The 22125-nt window shown below is 46.8% G+C and overlaps 2 protein-coding genes across 2 annotated transcripts in view; one reads left to right on the top strand and one right to left on the bottom strand.

Annotated features, from left to right (window-relative positions):
• Window positions 1-22125, bottom strand: part of LOXL4 (lysyl oxidase like 4) — a 151468-nt gene that overhangs the window by 17082 nt on the left and 112261 nt on the right. Inside the window, exon 14 of the mRNA XM_063962301.1 lies at window positions 4607-4718. Within this exon, the coding sequence (XP_063818371.1) occupies window positions 4607-4718 (112 nt within the window). The remainder of the gene's footprint in view (window positions 1-4606; window positions 4719-22125) is intronic.
• The window catches only part of R3HCC1L (R3H domain and coiled-coil containing 1 like), a 201581-nt gene that overhangs the window by 160123 nt on the left and 19333 nt on the right, over window positions 1-22125 (top strand). The gene's annotated exons all lie outside the window — the stretch shown is intronic.

Here is a 22125-nt window from a genome sequence, read left to right as displayed (position 1 = left end):
GCCACTGGAGGCACAAAAGGAGGCTGTATATGCAGTACCCCTTTTACAACGTCTGAACTTCAGGGACTGAAGCTAGTTCTTTTTGGAAGAAAATTTGACAGGGCCGAAATTTGAACCTTAATGGACCCCAATTTCAGGCCCATAGACACTCCTGTTTGCAGGAAATGTAGGAATCGACCCAGTTGAATTTCCTCCGTCGGGCCTTACTGGCCACGCACCACGCAACATATTCTCGCCAAATGCGGTGATAATGTTTTGCGGTTACATCCTTCCTGGCTTTGATCAGGATAGGGATGACTTCATCCGGAATGCCTTTTTTTCCTTCAGGATCCGGCGTTCAACCGCCATGCCGTCAAACGCAGCCGCGGTAAGTCTTGGAACAGACAGGGTCCTTGCTGGAGCAGGTCCCTTCTTAGAGGTAGAGGCCACGGATCCTCCGTGAGCATCTCTCGAAGTTCCGGTTACCAAGTCCTTCTTGGCCAATCCGGAGCCACGAATATAGTGCTTACCCTCTCCATCTTATCAATCTCAGTACCTTGGGTATGAGAGGCAGATGAGGGAACACATACACTGACTGGTACACCCACGGTGTTACCCGAGCGTCTACAGCTATTGCCTGAGGGTCCCTTGACCTGGCGCAATACCTGTCGAGTTTTTCCCAACGGTTTATAATCATGTGGAAGACTTCTGGGTGAAGTCCCCACTCTCCCGGGTGGAGGTCGTGTCTGCTGAGGAAGTCTGCTTCCCAGTTGTCCACTCCCGGAATTGCTGACAGTGCTATCACATGATTTTCCGCCCAGCGAAGAATCCTTGCAGCTTCTGCCATTGCCCTCCTGCTTCTTGTGCCACCCTGTCTGTTTACGTGGGTGACTGCCGTGATGTTGTCCGACTGGATCAACACCGGCTGACCTGGAAGCAGAGGTCTTGCTAAGCTTAGAGCATTGTAAATGGCCCTTAGCTTCAGGATATTTATGTGAAGTGATGTCTCCAGGCTTGACCATAAGCCCTGGAAATTCCTTCCCTGTGTGACTGCTCCCCAGCCTCGCAGGCTGGCATCCGTGGTCACCAGGACCCAGTCCTGAATGCCGAATCTGCGGCCCTCTAGAAGATGAGCACTCTGCAACCAACACAGGAGGGACACCCTTGTTCTTGGTGACAGGGTTATCCGCTGATGCATCTGAAGATGCGACCCGGACCATTTGTCCAGCAGGTCCCACTGGAAAGTTCTTGCGTGGAATCTGCCGAATGGGATTGCTTCGTAGGAAGCCACCATTTTACCCAGAACCCTTGTGCATTGATGCACTGAGACTTGGCTCGGTTTTAGGAGGTTCCTGACTAGCTCGGATAACTCCCTGGCTTTCTCCTCCGGGAGAAGCACCTTTTTTCTGGACTGTGTCCAGGATCATCCCTAGGAACAGAAGACGAGTCGTCGGAACCAGCTGCGATTTTGGAATATTGAGAATCCAATCGTGCTGCCGCAACACTACCTGAGATAGTGCTACACCGACCTCCAACTGTTCCCTGGATCTTACCCTTATCAGGGAATCGTCCAAGTAAGGGATAACTAAAATTCCCTTCCTTCGAAGGAATATCATCATTTCGGCCATTACCTTGGTAAAGACCCGGGGTGCCGTGGACCATCCATACGGCAGCGTCTGAACTGATAGTGACAGTTCTGTACCACAAACCTGAGGTACCCTTGGTGAGAAGGGTAAATTTGGACATGAAGGTAAGCATCCTTGATGTCCCGAGACATCATGTAGTCCCCTTCTTCCAGGTTCGCAATCACTGCTCTGAGTGACTCAATCTTGAATTTGAACCTCTGTATGTAAGTGTTCAAAGATTTTAGATTTAGAATCGGTCTCACCGAGCCGTCCGGCTTCGGTACCACAACAGTGTGGAATAATACCCCGTTCCCTGTTGCAGGAGGGGTACCTTGATTATCACCTGCTGGGAATACAGCTTGTGAATGGCTTCCAAAACTGTCTCCCTGTCAGAAGGAGACATCGGTAAAGCCGACTTTAGGAAACGGCGAGGGGGAGACGTCTCGAATTCCAATTTGTACCCCTGAGATATCACCTGAAGGATCCAGGGGTCTACTTGCGAGTGAGCCCACTGCGCCCTGAAATTCATTGAGACGGGCCCCCCACCGTGCCTGATTCTGCTTGTAAAGCCCCAGCGTCATACTGAGGGCTTGGCAGAGGCGGGAGAGGGTTTCTGTTCCTGGGAACTGGCTGATTTCTGCAGCCTTTTTCCTCTCCCTCTGTCACGGGGCAGAAATGAGGAACCTTTTGCCCGCTTGTCCACGAAAAGACTGCGCCTGATAATACGGCGTCTTCTCATGTTGAGAGGCGACCTGGGGTACAAACGTGGATTTCCCAGCTGTTGCCGTGGCCACCAGGTCTGAAAGACCGACCCCAAATAACTCCTCCCCTTAATAAGGCAATACTTCCAAATGCCGTTTGAAATCCGCATCACCTGACCACTGTCGTGTCCATAACCCTCTACTGGTAGAAATAGACAATGCACTTAGACTTGATGCCAGTCGGCAAATATTCCGCTGTGCATCACGCATATATAGAAATGCATCTTTTAAATGCTCTATAGGCAAAAATATACTGTCCCTATCTAGGGTATCAATATTTTCAGTCAGGGAATCCGACCACGCCAACCCAGCACTGCACATCCAGGCTGAGGCGATTGCTGGTCGCAGTATAACACCAGTATGTGTGTAAATACATTTTAGGATATCCTCCTGCTTTCTATCAGCAGGATCCTTAAGGGCGGCCATCTCAGGAGAGGGTAGAGCCCTTACAAGCGTGTGAGCGCTTTATCCACCCTAGGGGGTGTTTCCCAACGCACCCTAACCTCTGGCGGGAAAGGATATAATGCCAATAACATTTTAGAAATTATCAGTTGTTATCGGGGGAAAACCACGCATCATCACACACCTCATTTAATTTCTCAGATTCAGGAAAACTACAGGTAGTTTTTCCTCACCGAACATAATACCCCTTTTTGGTGGTACTCGTATTATCAGAAATGTGTAAAACATTTTTCATTGCCTCCATCATGTAACGTGTGGCCCTACTGGAAGTCACATTTGTCTCTTCACCGTCGACACTGGAGTCAGTATCCGTGTCGGCGTCTATATCTGCCATCTGAGGTAACGGGCACTTTAGAGCCCCTGACGGCCTATGAGACGTCTGGACAGGCACAAGCTGAGTAGCCGGCTGTCTCATGTCAACCACTGTCTTTTATACAGAGCTGACACTGTCACGTAATTCTTCCAACAGTTCATCCACTCAGGTGTCGACCCCCTAGGGGGTGACATCACTATTACAGGCAATCTGCTCCGTCTCCACATCATTTTTCTCCTCATACATGTCGACACAAACGTACCGACATACAGCACACACACAGGGAATGCTCTGATAGAGGACAGGACCCCACTAGCCCGTTGGGGAGACAGAGGGAGAGTTTGCCAGCACACACCAAAGCGCTATATATATACAGGGATAACCTTATATAAGTGTTTTTCCCCTTATAGCTGCTGTATCTTTAATACTGCGCGTAATTAGTGCCCCCCCTCTCTTTTTTAACCCTTTCTGTAGTGTAGTGACTGCAGGGGAGAGCCAGGGAGCTTCCCTCCAACGGAGCTGTGAGGGAAAATGGCGCCAGTGTGCTGAGGAGATAGGCTCCGCCCCCTTATCGGCGGCCTTATCTCCCGTTTTTCTATGTATTCTGGCAGGGGTTAAATGCATCCATATAGCCCAGGAGCTATATGTGATGCATTTTTTGCCATCCAAGGTGTTTTTATTGCGTCTCAGGGCGCCCCCCCAGCGCCCTGCACCCTCAGTGACCGAAGTGTGAAGTGTGCTGAGGAGCAATGGCGCACAGCTGCAGTGCTGTGCGCTACCTTGGTGAAGACAGGATGTCTTCTGCCGCCGATTTTCCGGACCTCTTCTGTCTTCTGGCTCTGTAAGGGGGCCGGCGGCGCGGCTCTGGGACCCATCCATGGCTGGGCCTGTGATCGTCCCTCTGGAGCTAATGTCCAGTAGCCTAAGAAGCCCAATCCACTCTGCACGCAGGTGAGTTCGCTTCTTCTCCCCTTAGTCCCTCGATGCAGTGAGCCTGTTGCCAGCAGGTCTCACTGAAAATAAAAAACCTAAAACTAAACTTTTCACTAAGCAGCTCAAGAGAGCCACCTAGTGTGCACCCTTCTCGTTCGGGCACAAAAATCTAACTGAGGCTTGGAGGAGGGTCATAGGGGGAGGAGCCAGTGCACACCAGGTAGTTCTAAAGCTTTACTTTTGTGCCCAGTCTCCTGCGGAGCCGCTATTCCCCATGATCCTTACGGAGTCCCCAGCATCCACTTAGGACGTTAGAGAAAAGCATTACGGTGTGTGGCATAATGTGGCCATGCCCCTATTGTCATGTAGCCACTCCCCTATTTTTATGTGACCACGCCCATTTTTACTATCCGTACCACTAAGAACAAATTTCTATTTGTACCACTGGCTCTATGATAGACCTGTGAGCTCTGCAATACGTACATTGCTATCTCCCCAGAGTATACAGTTACATCAGACTTTGTAGTCCTTACCTGTGTGACAGTTGTGCACCCATATTTTATGTCCGTCATATCTACAGCGACATCTCATCACGTTGTTCCTGAAATCCGATTCTGCTACTTCAAACGTCGGGTTCAAAACTACCTGTATTTCATGGGAAATAGACGGAGCAATCCATTATTCATTTTATAACATCAGAAATCCGCTGTAAAATAAAATGCTGAAGTCTAATAGACTGACTATATATGAGTTCCATTCGCCTAATCTGTACGATGCAGGGAAAAAGCTAATAAGGCTGTAAACCTTACACCCAAGGTCGGCATGCACAGTATTCTGTTAATGTGCAAGTTATATATCAAACAGCTGCACCATGAATTGTATCCTTACCCCGGTGACATTGCGGGTAATGACTATAGATTGATGAAGATTTATGTGCTGCCGGAGACGCTGCACATTTGCTCATATTGATACGGACCAACATGCAAACTAACACAAAAATGCTTCTGTGCCATAAAAAATAGATGATTTATTACTGCGCTGAGAATTATGGAAGCTCCGTATCTGGAGTCAGCCCAGGTTTTATGTATGATCGAATTTGTACAAAAAAAAAAATCTTTTTTTTCTTTCTAAATTTATTGTGAGTTTATGAACCATCGTTTCATACTATTTTGTTGTTACAGAGTCATGCCCTTCTGTTCATGTCTGACAAAGTCCTCTGGGTGACAAAAACGGAGAGTCAGTCTCAGTAACCATTCAGATTGTAGCTATCAGTTATCTTGTACAGTCTAGAAATGGTAGCTAGACTCTGATTGGTTGCTTTGAGACACTTCTCCTCTTTGGACGTTTTGATATGTCTCCTCATTAGGGGCTCATGTAGAGTGAGCACTACCTCAGTTGCTGGAGCACAATTTGCATGTAATCGCTCAGCGCGTGCTCAGAGCAGTGTGTGCGAATGCATATGCGCCCAGGCAGATCAAGTTCAGTTTATTGTGATAAAGCTAAATATTTATCGTGTATATAACCCTTTATGAGGTCTAAGAACAATGTACGCTATCTACGTAAGAAGTACCGTAAGGGTACGCAAGTTGCGTATCGATCGCTTAGCCGTGATCGAGACGCTCAGGCGTCACGTTCACTCACGGCCAAGTGATCGCAGGCAGGCAGACTATCGGCTGTGGACTTATCGTAATGATTCGCTATAGCGTAGCAGCGCTCGGGACCACGAGGAGATCACCAGCGATGCAGACGCTCACAACGTTAAACCTTTATATCTATACCTTTGGCAATGAAATACACAGCAAACCTTAGTGTAGAGACAAAGTGTAAGTGCAACCTTGTGTAACCTAATTAACTACAAAGCTGCTTGAGCGTCACCGACGCTCAGGGAGTACTTAACACTATAAAGAATACACAGATACCTGGGCTTAGGGTCCGAAACCTATTATGTGTATTATGACTATTATACTTGCAAAAGGAATCACAGTACAAAGCATACACTACAATATAACATAAACCAACTAACCAGATAACTACACAGGAAATACAATACAATACAATTCAAGTCTAATCAAGGAAAAATACGAGAGAAAGAGAAGAGAGGGAGAGAGAGAAATGGCTCACAGTAAGACAATATGATTACGGAGAGAACTTACGCACAAGGGGAACGATCGCATGCGCCTCGATATCCAGCTCCCGATTATCAGCAATGAGAACCGTTGAAGAGAGTGAAGTTGGATATGGTCGGCCTGCTATTTATGCCCCACACACAATACAATTCAATGGTCCCTACAATCTCATTGTTCATTGGACACAGGAATTCGGCTTCGCATTATAACAAAAGGTCATAGGTTGATTCATACAGGTGGGCTGTGACTATTTCCAACTGCTCAGGTGGGAGGGAAACTGGGTTTCCCGCCGCATGGGTAATAAAGTGCAAATAAAGTAAATGTTCATAAACTTCTTATGTCCATAACTATTCGCACGAGCGATTGATCTGCTTCAAACCAACACCGGAATATTTCTAATTAAATATTCTTCCGATGGATACTAAACACCACTGTATTACTCCTATCTGACCCTTCGTATCAAACAAAGAGGGATTCCTCTGTTCATAAACATTCTATATTAACCAAACTTTCAGAATCTATCAAAGGGACCATGATCTACAAAATACATTATTAGTGAAAATATGTAATGATTGAGTCGCACGCTATGATCGCATAAACTCTACCGTAAATACGCATACCATGCGCCTGCGGGTGCCCGCGACTGTGAGTATGCGCACGTACGGGAGAGCGTACGCATGCGCAGCACGGACCTGTGTGAGGTGCAAATATGGTAGTGTGCATAGAGATATTTTTCTGACTTTGACAGTCCACCCTTTGGCAGTCAATAATAACTGCCACTTCCTGAAAACATTTCAAAAGGAGAAAAATATATGTCAGGGGTTAATTCATTTCCATGGTTGGGTAAGGGAGGAGAGAGGAGTAGGTGGGAAGAGGGTATGACCTAGTGAGATAGCAGAAGCATGTGTGTATGAGTCCATGTTTGGGGGGTCATGTATCATCGTACCGTACGTGTTGTAAATAAAGCTTCGAGGTATTGCGAAGTATACATTTGAATTCCTTCTTATCCCGTGGTACAGGTCTGTGGATGGGCTGTCAAACTTTACCGAGCTCTTTTCGGATTTTGAACAAAATGGGGAGCACATTTTAGTTGATGATACATGAATGGGGGAATATGTGATTGCTGATATCTGTGCCTGTATTCCCTATACTATGTGTGTCATTACCTGAGGGTTGTAGAAATGAAGAAAAGACATAATTACGGTAAATGCGGTGGTATTCTATGTCAGGTTAATGTACATCTGTCGGTTGAAGTTTTGTTCGGTATCAGTTGAAAGTCGTCTTCTTTGCGCTGTTTTGCTCATTAAGCGTGAGCAATAAGCTTTGTCAATGCCATTAGATTTACAAAAAATGTTGGGCTAGCGTAATTTTAAGAATTCTAGGGAAACTGGGGATCCATGGCAAAGTTCATCAAGTGTCCATATCTCAAGTGGTCAAAAACTTCTTCTTTGGTCTATCCGTTGTCTGTATAGCGTCTCATCAACTTCCTCGTCCAAGGGGGTCTTGTTATCTTGGAGAAAAACCAGAAAAACAGGTGAAAGAAACGGACCGTAGAAATCGCATTTTCATCACATCATTGTTTCTATCGTTGGGTCGTAAATCAAATCCAGGTTAATTACAGTTTCCTCACTCCTCAAACTCATCACTCTGGTACTTTGTTTGCACCTCATTAAAGCCTGCCCGCATCTAAATATCAATCCAATCGATATAACGACACCTAAGATACATAGTAGAAACTTCCCAACATCCATTATGACTCCTTGAGCCCAGTCTCCTAAACCAGAGAACCAATTTCGCGGGTTCAACCATGACACCCAACCAGTCAGCTCATTACCTACAGCAGCAAGAGTGAGATTGTGTTTTCGGCGAAATTCCCACTTTAATTGGAGAATATCGTCCATCTTTTGATCTATGACCTCTACCGGATCCTCGGTGCTATTTGTGATATACGTGCAACACTTCACGCCGTACTGTGTTGCCAATGTAACACAATATCCGCCTGTCACTGCTGTGAGGTAATTAAGAACCATTCTATGCTGTACCAGTTCTGTTTTATAAGCTTGAAGTTCTCTTCCAGTGTATCTAAACGTGTCATCATACATTTCAGTGATATTATCTAACAAATTGGCGAGTGCGTAAATGTATCTATAATTCATCACTCCTCGAGCGGTGCGAGTGAAATCTAACGCCACCAGAACCTGAATCCCGGTGGATTCATGGATCAGATCAGAGGCCGGATGCTCTAACCTTTCTGACAGTTGTCTTTTAACGAGGTGCTCGTAATGAGTGTGAGTATAAGGAGCTTGGGCACCACGGTGTATGTCTTTCATTTTATCATGAGTTACAGTCATTACTTCAGGCAATACTCTTCCAATATAACACAATCCTTCAGAGTTTGGGGCAAGCCACTTGTACGCCTTTCTCCCGCATATGAAATATGCATCATCGGGGAGAACATATGGGACGGAGAAAGACATTACCATATTACACACCTTCCAGGTGAAATCTCCTAGCCCTAATTCTTCCATCTGCTTAATGCACGTATCAGGTTGTACGATATGTGCACAGTATCCTGGTGATACTTCTCCAACTCTAGTAATCCTATTTCCTAAGGTGTATCTATACCGGAAAGATTTTCCTCTACTGGCTATGTGGCGTACAAGCTCTGTATCTGTAGGCATTCTATCTGCTCTATGTGAAAAGGTCATGGTGTGGTTACTCCATGATACTTCCCAATTTCCCGGCTTTCTGGGATTGGAGATGTTAAAACATAATAGGGACCTATCCACGTGGTATTGGTGGAGCTTCAAACTAGGAGGGCTGGAGATATTAAACCTCCGGTCCACCGGTCTCCCACCATTTAACTCAAGTACCTCCCCTATCGTTAAAGGAAATGGTACTAGCCCTGATTTGCTATGACCCTGAGGTACTTGAGAGCATACCCAACAATCTGTTTTGTTTAATACATTACCCACTAAGGAGTGATAATCACTCAATGGATGCCGGTCCATATGGATATTAAAACTGGATTGGCATTTCTTAATGCACCCATCTTCAATGACATTGTTACAGAGCCTACAGATACAGTTTTCTTCAGCTAACAATCCGTCACAATTTCTTCTATGGTCAATGCTATCGGATCGTTTTCTGATACTCGCCTTTGCTTGTTGGTTAGGTTGATCTTGGAAAACTACGCCTCCATCTTTATCATCAGAACCCATTCCAGAACCTCTATCGACCTCCATGGTACTCTCGCCGGAACAGACTGCTCTGGTCAACATCATGGTCAACAGGAAAATCCGGATCACAGTCTCTTGGGGCAAGTCCATCTTTGAGGAGGAGACGAAGAAGAATGAGAAGGAGGAAAAATACATTTGAGGGAGAGGGGATGGGAAGTGGAAAAAAAACAATAAAAGGGAGTGGGGAGTCGACAACAGCTCTCGGTCTTCAAGGCTCAGGTGCCGCCTCAGTCCTCCTGGAACAGACACTCCAGTGATACAACCTCTACCGTCTGTTCCTTATCACGGGACTTCTCTGGATCAGCAACCTTCTTGCAGTGGGATGAATGGACCCAAGTCTCTCTCTCAGCAACCTTCAATGCTGTAGTGCTAGTCAATAAGACCTGGTATGGTCCTTCCCATCTGTCAATAAGGCAACCTGAGCGTAGAAAATTTCGTATCATTACATAATCCCCAGGTTCAATGTCATGACAACTACTATCAGGTAGATCAGGAATCACCAACTTTAGATTATCATTTTGATTCCTTAACTGTTTACTCATGTTAATCAAGTACTTTACAGTTACTTCATTGTTACATTTCAAATCATCCTGAGGGTTAATCATGACATGCGGTTGTCGACCAAATAAGATTTCAAAGGGGGACAGATTAAGAGGGGACCTGGGAGTGGTTCTGATACTGTACAATACAATGGGTAAAGCTTCTGGCCATGTCAATCCTGTCTCTGCCATCACTTTACTCAATTTATTTTTAATAGTGCTGTTCACTCTTTCGACCTTCGCACTCGCCTGTGGACGGTACGGAGTGTGCAGCTTGCTATCAATTCCCATCAACTTACACATTCCTTGAAAGACATCACCTGTAAAATGGGTACCCCTATCACTTTCGATTATTCTAGGGATACCATATCTACATACAAATTCCTGCACAATTTTCTTAGCTGTAAACATAGCGGTATTTGTAGCTGCAGGAAATGCTTCGACCCAATTTGAGAAAACATCTATACAGACAAGTACATATTTCAAATTCCGACAAGGGGGTAATTGAATGAAGTCAATTTGTATTACCTGGAAAGGGCCGCCGGCAGGTGGGATATGGGATGGTTCTGTAGGTATTGCCTTTCCAATATTCTTTCTCAGACAGGTAAGGCATGACATTGCTCTTTTACTCGCATGAGAGGAGAATCCTGGGGCGCACCAATAGGCTCTTACCAATTTGCACATTCCCTCCTTGCCTAGATGAGTCAGCCCGTGAGCTGCTTCAGCCAGACATGGAAGATATGCTCTGGGGGCCACTGGTTTACCATGTCCATCCGTCCAGAGTCCTGAGGACTCTTGGCCACATCCCTTTGCCTTCCAGACTGCCTTTTCCTGTGTGGAACACAAATTTTGCATTTTACACAACTTCTGTGTGTTGATGGTATTGAATACCATCAGTTGTGTGGTGTCTGTCTGTATGGGGGTAGCAGCTGCTAACTTAGCAGCTTCGTCTGCTCGGCTGTTACCAAGTGATACCGGGTCTTGGCTATATGTGTGTGCTTTACATTTGATAACAGCCACTCTGTCGGGTTCCTGTATCGCTGTTAGAAGCCTTTTTATGTGAGCTGCATGCGCTACCGGTGTACCAGCTGCCGTCATGAAATTTCTGAGGCGCCATAGGGCTCCGAAATCATGGACTACCCCGAATGCGTATCTAGAATCGGTGTAGATATTGGCTGACTTACCCTTAGCCAATTCACATGCTCTGGTTAGGGCGACCAGTTCAGCAACCTGGGCTGAGTGAGGTGGGCCTAGCGGTTCCGCTTCTATGGTGTCTTGGTCATCTACGACTGCGTATCCAGTACACAAGTCTCCCGAGTCTGACTGTCTGTGACAACTACCGTCCGTGTAGAACGTGAGTTCTGCATCTTCCAGTGGGTTGTCACTGATGTCAGGCCTTGCGGTAAAATTTTGGGTCAAATATTCCATACAATCATGTGTATCTTCCTTTGTATTAAATCCTCCTTCCCCAGCACTCTCACCTTCCACCCTTTGTGCCTGACCAGGCACACCTGGGAGATATGTTGCAGGATTTAATGCACTGCATCTCCTTATGGTGATGTTTACGGGGGCCATTAGTGCTAATTCCCATCTTGTAAACCTCGCTGATGAGACGTGTCTGGTTTGGGCAGAATTCAATAAGGCTGATACCGCATGTGGCGTATGGATTGTGAGGTTGTGGCCTAGCACGACATCTTCGCTTTTTGTCACTAGCAATGCTATCGCAGCAACGCTTCGCAAGCATGTGGGGAGGGATCGCGCTACCGTATCTAGCTGAGCGCTGTAGTATGCAACTGGCCTGCTGGCATCACCGTGTTTTTGGGTTAGTACGCCTGCCGCGCAACCAGCACTTTCTGTTCCGTATAGTTCAAAGGGTTTCCCATAGTCTGGCATACCTAGTGCTGGTGCCTGCGTTAGGCACTGTTTGAGTCTCTCAAATGCTGTTTCGGACTCGTCTGTATGCGAAATCCTATCAGGTTTGTTCGAGGAGACCATTTCCTGCAAAGGTAACGCTAAAATGGAAAACCCTGGGATCCAATTACGGCAATACCCACACATTCCTAAAAACGTTCTGATCTGTTGCTGGGTTTGTGGCAGGGTCATGTCTCTAATTGCTTGGATTCTATCAGCGGTCAGGTGTCTCAGTCCTTGTGTTAGACAGTGTCCCAAATATTTTACCTTAGTTTGGCATAATTGCAACTTGTCTTTGGACACCTTGTGTCCGGTGTCTGAAAGATGAAACAGGAGCTGTTTCGTATCCTTCAGAGATGCTTCCAGTGAATCTGAACACAGTAATAAATCGTCCACATACTGTATCAATACTGATCCACTGTCTGGTTGGAAAGACTGTAAACAATCATGCAAAGCCTGAGAAAATATACTTGGACTATCTATGAAACCTTGGGGCAATCGAGTCCACGTGTATTGGACTCCTCTGTATGTGAATGCAAACAAATATTGGCTGTCAGGGTGCAGAGGTACCGAAAAGAAAGCGGAGCAGAGGTCAATAACAGTGAAAAATTTGGCAGTGGGAGGGATTTGCATTAGGATGACAGCTGGATTTGGCACTACGGGGAACTGACTCTCAACTATTTTGTTAATCCCCCTTAGATCCTGCACTAGCCTGTAACCCCTCCCCCCACTCTTCTTAACAGGGAAGATGGGACTATTGGCAGTGCTGGACGTTCTTACCAGAATGCCCTGTTGTAGCAAGCGCTCTATTACTGGGTAAACTCCTAACTCCACCTCTGGCTTCAGAGGATACTGTGGGATTTTTGGAGCTATCCTACCATCTTTTACTTGTACAACTACTGGAGCTACGTTTGCCATTAATCCAGTGTCCTGTCCGTCTTTTGTCCAAAGTGACTCTGGTATCTGAGATGTCATCTCTTCTACTTGGGATGGATTCCTATTTGTCATAATGGTATGTGACATTAATTTTGATGGGGAGTCTAACATGTCTCGCACTTCCTGAGCGTGATTCTCAGGTATGTCCAAGAATACACCTTCAGGAGTACAATAAATGACGCACCCCATTTTACACAGTAAGTCTCTTCCCAGGAGATTGGTTGGTGCCGATGCAGCCAGCAAAAAGGAATGCTTGGTATGCAAAGGCCCTATTGTAATCTCGGCTGGTTTGCTAACAGGGTAGTGCTGGACTACTCCTGTTACTCCCATGGCTGGAATTGTCCTACCAGTGGTCCTCATGCCCACTGTCGAATTTATCACTGACTTGGCCGCCCCTGTGTCTACAAGAAAGTTTAAAGTTTTACCAGCTACATTAATTGCGACCTCGGGTTCACTTTCAAGGTTGGCAATCAATTTCACTTGCTGCAGATTACAGGTATGGCCACACCCCTATTGGGTATGGTGACCTCCCTGAATCCCGCTGGCAGCAACTATTTGTGAGGGAGATAGTTGGGAACTACCAGAGGCATGCCAGTCTCTGTTTGGGGGATATCTTTTTGTTTCCCCTGTATGTGGCTCATAACTTCGTTTCTGCGGACCTTGCTCCCAATGTCGTGTGTTGTGTCGTTGTCTAGGGGGTTGGTATGATCTTTGCGAATTTTTCGCTCTACAGTCTCGTGCATAGTGTCCCTGTCTTTGACAAGAATAACATGTTATCATAGTTGACTTACCCACAGGGTTGGATGGTACATACGCAGGCTGCTTTGTGGTCAGGGCCTGTATACTTACCGACATTAGCTTATCACTCTGCGACTCCCTGTGTCTGGTGATGTTTCGGTCGTGATCAATAGCAGCCTCTCTCAAAGTGGACACTGACAGACCTCGCCAACATGGTTGCGTGGTCTGTACCCTTGCCTTTAATGTTTCCTTCAAACCATCCATTAGTACAGATACTGCTACTTCTCGATGGTTTGGATTTGTCCTAATGTCCTCTATACCAGTGTACTTTGTCATTTCTAATAGTGCCCGGTGAAAATATTCTGCAGCTGTTTCTGACTCTTTTTGTTTAATGGAAAATATTTTGTTCCATTTAACAACTGCTGGGAAATGCTCCTTTAACTGTAAGTTTATCCTTCTTACGTTATCTTTGTTGTACACATCTGTAAGAGGTACATCCAGATCTAGTCCACAATCAGCTAAAAATTGAGCTGAGTCGACATTGGAGGGTAAACAAGCTTTTAGCAATATCTGCCAATCTTTATTATTGGGCTCTAAAGTATTTCCTAAGTCTGTGATGTATTTTTGGCTGGCAACTAAATCTTTTCTAGGGTCAGGGAATTCAGACACTATGGTCCTTAATTCCATTCGGGAAAATGGGCTGTACATGGCAATGTTCCTTATGGGAGTGGCTCCTGATACATCTGTTTTCCCATTGGGAACTGCTATTACCCTAACAGGAGTAATTCTAACAACCTCATTCTGTGTAGATTCTACAGCTTGTGGTGAAATAGTCTCAGCATAATGCATGGTGCCGTACTTACCAGTTGATACGACCTCACCTATCCCTCCGCTAGGGGCCTTTACTAATCTCGTGGGTGTTGCTGTGCCTACTGTGGTCTCTGCTATGGTGGCTGCTAGAGAGAGCGCTGAAATCGTTGTCGCTTCGTCCTCTTGATCACACTCCTGAGGAAAGTTCAAAACAGGGTACAACTTGCACGGGTTAATACTTGCATGGGTTAATGGGTTAACATTATCATTAACATTTACACAGTTACTAAGTGATTTTGTGTTACACCTTAGTGCGTCTTTCTCCGTAATCAACTTCTCTCCTGATATATATGGTGGCGGCGGGGCCGTGGCAATCAGTTTTCTGTTAGAGCCAGATCCCGCCGCCTGAGCCAAACCTCTCTGTATCTCACCTTCCTGTTGCCACAACTGTAAATAATCATAATGCTGAACTCGTCTCTTTGTTGATTTTATGAGACATATCCTCCTCCTTAAATTTTGTAACACCTCTGGGCTGAAGCTACCTATTCTTGGGAATTTCTCCCGGTCTTGTACCGTCATTCTCTCCCATTCATCACATAAAACCTCTGTGTGACTTCCATATTTCTCACACATGATATACCTGGCCGACCCAATTGGTCGGACCACTGAATCAACCCGAACCGAGGTTGATCGCCCCCTACCTGAACAACTGGCCCCCATAACTCTGCAGGCGTTGCTTGCTCTACCTCTGATCTCTATATCAAGGTCTTCAGCGAACCCTTACAGAAAACCAGATTGTTCACAATAGGCTGACGGTGGCGGTTTACCGAGTACCCCACTCACTCGCCCACGCCGACCAATGCGACCTGATCACACCGATATGGTGCTGGCGCACTCGACCCAGGGCACCTATAAAAACCGTTGTTTACTGGAACATGCGAGGGTTATCCGCAGAACACTTACTCTTTCCAGTAAAGGTGAGGTTTGTCAGATAGTTCCTGAGTGACCAGCGAACTTCCCTTCTTGAAAAATAAAAAATTACACAAATCACGTCAGAATGTACAAATAGTGTTTGTGACCCCTTTACTCTAATGGTACTAGGTCAGATTACTAACTACTGTACACAATTACGTGCGGTCCAGTCGTTCAGTACACAAACAACTAAGCTTGTGTACGGAAAGACCAATGGAATCGAAACTTACGACTGCGAATTCCTTCAGCCAGAGCTTGTACGGCCTATATGGGTCTTGCACCAACCCTTCTCTTGGTGTTGTGCCTCTGAACTGTATAGCGGACTTCCCTGTTTACTGTACCTGGACCTGCTGGTCTACTATGACCTCCTGGTCTTGTTCTGTACGACCTCCTGGTCTGACCTCCTGGTCTTGTTCTATACTGGTCCGCTATACTCTAATGCTCAAATATTATGTTTAACCAAGGATGCCTCCCTAGCCACCGTGCACGTCACTTACACGCGTGTACCTCACGAGTACTCGACTTTTCTTGTGGTTCAACCTTTAAGTTATATAAACTTATGTGATACAAAAACACTCACTCATCACATGTACACTTTTGCTTCTATTTCTATTTCTGCGCAGAAATTTTTCTTTAGCCCAGCTGTGTTACCAATTAGGAGCAGGATCTGTTAATTAAAATTTTGGATTTCCAAAAATAGACTTGCGTTATTTATCGCCTGTGGCGCTATTTACCGCTTTGCGTTACTTATCGCGTTGCGTTAAAAATCAACTTATCGTGACGAGCTACGTGGGCGTAACCGGACGCTCCGTTGCGTAATGTACGCTGCGTGCGTCTGCCTTTGGATTGCGTACACAAGTCTTTTGTTAGGGACACGTGTACGCAAAGCAAAGATCCACCGTAACACAATTTATATTTTTATTAATGTAGATGATCCCTGGTCATCTACCACACAACACACTGACTTCGCCTTATCTCCCAGGCAAAACTGTGTGTTTGTCTATCTTTTAACTATATTACCTTTACTCTTAAACTATGAAATAACGGCAAATCTTTTTTTAGCACTTCTATCGACTATAAAACTGGCAGACAGGAGAGTGATATACGAAAATGAAAAAGAAAAAGAAATGCAGATATATATGTGTGCGTGCGTGTGTACGCAAGACAGAAAAATACAGTTTTAAAAGACACTAGCGTTTTGTTCTTACCTCCGGTTCCCGGATTCCTTCAGCACTCTTTTATCTAAGTGAAGCAGACGCTTATCCCGTCAGCACTACGAGACAACCTCCCGCCCTTTGCTGAGGGATAATGTCTGCTGATCTACCTAGTGCAGATATGTGAAGGACAGGACGAGCCGCCAATTGATAAAGCTAAATATTTATCGTGTATATAACCCTTTATGAGGTCTAAGAACAATGTACGCTATCTACGTAAGAAGTACCGTAAGGGTACGCAAGTTGCGTATCGATCGCTTAGCCGTGATCGAGACGCTCAGGCGTCACGTTCACTCACGGCCAAGTGATCGCAGGCAGGCAGACTATCGGCTGTGGACTTATCGTAATGATTCGCTATAGCGTAGCAGCGCTCGGGACCACGAGGAGATCACCAGCGATGCAGACGCTCACAACGTTAAACCTTTATATCTATACCTTTGGCAATGAAATACACAGCAAACCTTAGTGTAGAGACAAAGTGTAAGTGCAACCTTGTGTAACCTAATTAACTACAAAGCTGCTTGAGCGTCACCGACGCTCAGGGAGTACTTAACACTATAAAGAATACACAGATACCTGGGCTTAGGGTCCGAAACCTATTATGTGTATTATGACTATTATACTTGCAAAAGGAATCACAGTACAAAGCATACACTACAATATAACATAAACCAACTAACCAGATAACTACACAGGAAATACAATACAATACAATTCAAGTCTAATCAAGGAAAAATACGAGAGAAAGAGAAGAGAGGGAGAGAGAGAAATGGCTCACAGTAAGACAATATGATTACGGAGAGAACTTACGCACAAGGGGAACGATCGCATGCGCCTCGATATCCAGCTCCCGATTATCAGCAATGAGAACCGTTGAAGAGAGTGAAGTTGGATATGGTCGGCCTGCTATTTATGCCCCACACACAATACAATTCAATGGTCCCTACAATCTCATTGTTCATTGGACACAGGAATTCGGCTTCGCATTATAACAAAAGGTCATAGGTTGATTCATACAGGTGGGCTGTGACTATTTCCAACTGCTCAGGTGGGAGGGAAACTGGGTTTCCCGCCGCATGGGTAATAAAGTGCAAATAAAGTAAATGTTCATAAACTTCTTATGTCCATAACTATTCGCACGAGCGATTGATCTGCTTCAAACCAACACCGGAATATTTCTAATTAAATATTCTTCCGATGGATACTAAACACCACTGTATTACTCCTATCTGACCCTTCGTATCAAACAAAGAGGGATTCCTCTGTTCATAAACATTCTATATTAACCAAACTTTCAGAATCTATCAAAGGGACCATGATCTACAAAATACATTATTAGTGAAAATATGTAATGATTGAGTCGCACGCTATGATCGCATAAACTCTACCGTAAATACGCATACCATGCGCCTGCGGGTGCCCGCGACTGTGAGTATGCGCACGTACGGGAGAGCGTACGCATGCGCAGCACGGACCTGTGTGAGGTGCAAATATGGTAGTGTGCATAGAGATATTTTTCTGACTTTGACATTGTCATCAGCCAAAACAAGATGTCCAACTCTTTTCCACTTATGCCTATCTAGTATCCAGGGGTGTATCTTCCTATTGGCCAGGATGGCACTTGCCAGGGGCGCTGGCCAAGAGGGGGGGCGCCGCCTGGCAGTGCCACCCGCGCCAGGGGGTAGAATGACATAGCAGTTCTCACTGAGTACAACCCTTAGCAGTGCTCATCCACTGCCGGACTCTCAGAAGCGTATTACACTCTGACACTCTCTGTGACTACAGTCACAATGATGGTGAATATAGCCAGAGAGCGGGGCACTTTCTGGTATGGGGAGGGGCGAGGCACCTCCTCTTCCTCATCCGCTCCCCTTCTCATTGGTCCTACGCGGTCTGTCACCAAACACCAGCAACTACGATTAGCACCAGTCAGCAGTGCAGCGTGACCATACCTGTACATTTTCTGCGGTACCACAGCTGCACGGCATGGTCTATCCTGGCAGCCTGGATCACAGCTTACAAAGAGCTCTGTATGGAGAGGTATCTAGTGACTGCCTGTCCAGCTGTGTTGAGACTACAAGTCCCAGCACACCTTATTGTATGTATTGCAATCACAGCTAGAGGGGTTTTTAACTGTATGTATGTGTGCATATATCCCCTCAGTGCCCCTGTCCACACCCTCCTTGTAATTCCCCCTGAGTGTCTCTGCCCGCACCATCCCTGTAACTGCCGCCTCAGTGACCCTGCCCATACACTCCTGTAATTCCCTCTCAGTGACCCTGCCCATACACTCCTGTAATTCCCCCTCAGTGTCCCTGACCTCAGCCTCCCTGTGACTACCCCCTCAGTGACCCTGCCCATACACTCCTGTAATTCCCTCTCAGTGACCCTGCCCATACACTCCTGTAATTCCCTCTCAGTGACCCTGCCCATACACTCCTGTAATTCCCTCTCAGTGTCCCTGTCCATACACTCCTGTAATTCCCTCTCAGTGACCCTGCCCATACACTCCTGTAATTCCCCCTCAGTGTCCCTGACCTCAGCCTCCCTGTGACTACCCCCTCAGTGACCCTGTCCATACACTCCTGTAATTCCCTCTCAGTGACCCTGCCCATACACTCCTGTAATTCCCTCTCAGTGTCCCTGTCCGCACCCTTCTCATAATTCCCACTCAGTATCCCTGCTCACACCCTCCCCGTAATTCCCTCTGTGTCCCTACCAGCACCCTAACCGTAATTTCTCCTCAGTGTCCCTGCTGGCACCCTCCCCGTAATTCCATCTCAGTGCCCCTGCCCGCACCCTCCTCATAATTCCTCCTCAGCAGGGCCGTAACTAGGTGTGTGCCAGCGGTACCTGGCACACAGCGCACATGCACTATGGGCACAGTACCACTGGTAACACCTGTAGTTCCGCAATGCAATGTGAGCCTGCAGTAATTAAAGCCCTGCCCCCACCCTCGGAAACATGAGCTTACAGTACAGCCAGACCATTCTCCCCCCCCCCCATCCACCAGAGGTTATAATGAGCATCGGTAATACTGCCCAATCCCCTCCGCCGCCGCCACCACCACCGTAGGTTAAAGTGAGCTGCGGGTTGCTGTAGTGCCCGATCCTCCCCTCACCGTGCACCCACTCCTGCCAGAGTTACAATGCAGTGCATACAACGGCAACCCGGCAGTCATGTCCTCCCCCTCCTACCTGGAGGTTACAGTGACGATCTTCTGCACACCTGTAAACCTGTACTCCCCGGGGACATGCCAGCTGACTATCTCTATATCTACAACCACACACAGCGGCAGTGAGCGGCCAGCGAGCTCCTGGACTGCACCTAAGCAGCCCCTCTGCCCCAGCCTGTGCTTGTCAGTGAGCGGCCTAGTCTCCGGGCAACGGATTGACAGTGTCCCATTAGATCAGGATCATGCAGCAGCCACACAATTACAACTGGGTGAGCAGAACAGCAGCAAGTGGTAGGGACTCTTCATGCCAGCCCTTAGAAAGTGAGAGGAGAGGAGAAAAGTGCCTGGGTCCTGATGCTGTGGAACCACAAGTCCTATCATGCCCTGACAGCCATTACATGATAGAGCATGCTTGGACTTGTGGTTCCACCATAGCTGGAGAGCAGACATTGCCTACCTTCAAGTTCTCATGATTTTTGTACAGGTTGGTAGCTAGGTGTGTGCCGAGTGTTCTCGGCCCACAGTACATAGGCACTGAGGACAGAGAACCGCATGTAATGTGTAAAAGGGAGCTCTGCCTGCTGTAACGTGTAAAAGGGAGCTCTGTCTGCCGTAATGTGTAATAGGGGCTCTACCTGGAGTAATGTGTAAAATGGGGCTCCACCTGGCATAATGTGTGTAAGTGGCATCATTTGATTAATGGAGGACACTGTGCAGCGTAATATGAATTGGGATTATTTTGTCGCCACGCCCCTAACACATAAAGCCACACCCCTATAGTTTTGGCGCACACCTACAGTGCGCACTGGCCCTATTTTAAATATAGGGGGGGGGCGCGCTGAGGCTGTTTCTTGCACACAGCGCTAAAATGTCTAGTTACGGCACTGCTCCTCAGTGTCCCTGCCTGCACCCTCCCCATAATTCCATCTCGGTGTCCCTGCCCGCACCCTCCTTGTAATTTCTCCTCAGTGTCCCTTCCCGCATCCTCTCTGTAATTGCCCCTCAGTGTCCTTGACCTCAGCCTCCCTGTAGCCCCTCCCTCTCATTTTCCCTACCCAAACCCACCCTGTAATTCCGCCTTAGTGCCCCTGACCTCCGTCTTCCTGTCACTCCCTCCTCAGTGTCCCTGCCCACACCCTCCTGTAATTCCACCTCAGTGTCCCTGCCTGTACCCTCCCCGTAATTCCCCCTCAGTGTCCCTGCCCGCACACTCCTGTAAATCCCCCTCAGTGTCCCTGCCCACACCCTCCCTGTACTTGGCCTCAGTGTCCCTGACCTCAGCCTCCCTGTAAGCCCTCCATCTCATTATCCCTACCCGCACCCTCCCTGTAATTCTCCCTCAGTGTCCCTGACCTCAGCCTATCTGTAAACCCCCCCGCTGTGTCCCTGGGTGCGGGAGGTAGTGGGCGCCAGTTCCTTACTTTGCCAGGGGCGCTCAGACCCCTAGATACACCCCTGCTAGTATCTACAGCAATCTGCACCTGGCATCGGCATTCTGACGGGTGTTTGGATTCCGGCGTTGGTATTCCAACTGCCGGGAACCTGACAGCCGGTATCTTAACTGCATCCAATCTATCCCAAGCATGTTTAAACTGCTCTACTGTCTTAGCCGCCACCACCTCTGATGCGAGGCTATTCCACTTGTCCACAACTTTTTCAAAGAAGTAATTTTTCCTCAGGTTTCCTCTGACCCTGCCTCCCTCCAGTCTCAGTGTATGTCCTCATGTTCTCTAATACTTTTCTTCCATTGAAGAAAGTCTCCCTCGTGTACCTTGTTAAAACCCTTGATATATTTGAAAGTCTCTATCATGTCCTCCTTTCCCTTCTCTGCTCCAAACTATACATATTTAGATCTTTTAGTCTTTCTTAGAGATGGTGCGGCAGGTACTTTTCGTGTTTTGTGTTTGGATCTGAATGCTCGCTCATGTTTTGGATCTGGATTGGTTTTGCCAAAACCACCCTTCCGGTTTTGGTTTTGGATCTGGATGATTTTTAAAAAAAAACACAAAAACAGCTCCCAGAAAACGGTCAGTTGACACCCACAAACGCCTTCTTCCTGTCAGTCTCCTTGCGAACGCCCGTGCGAATGGATCCTTCGCACAAACCCATCGCTGAGCGGCGATCCGCTTTGTACCCGTGCGTCACGCCTGCGCATTGTGGTGCATATGCATACGCAGTTTAGACCTGATCGCCCGCTGTACGAAAACACAGCCTAGTGATCAGGTCTGAATTAGGCCCTATGTTCGCTCTTTTCCAGTCCTCTGGAATTACTCCTGCAGCTAGTGACTGGTTTAATAATTCTGTCAATGGTGCTACCAGCACCCCTCTAAGCTCTTTTAGGATCCTTGGATGTATCCCATCTGGTCCCATTGATTTATCCACTTTCAGTTTT

The sequence above is a fragment of the Pseudophryne corroboree genome, chromosome 3 (assembly GCF_028390025.1).
Source record: "Pseudophryne corroboree isolate aPseCor3 chromosome 3, aPseCor3.hap2, whole genome shotgun sequence".
Lineage (NCBI taxonomy): Eukaryota > Metazoa > Chordata > Amphibia > Anura > Myobatrachidae > Pseudophryne > Pseudophryne corroboree.
Note: the sequence above shows the minus strand (reverse complement) of the source record. Positions and strands in the feature narration are given on the sequence as shown.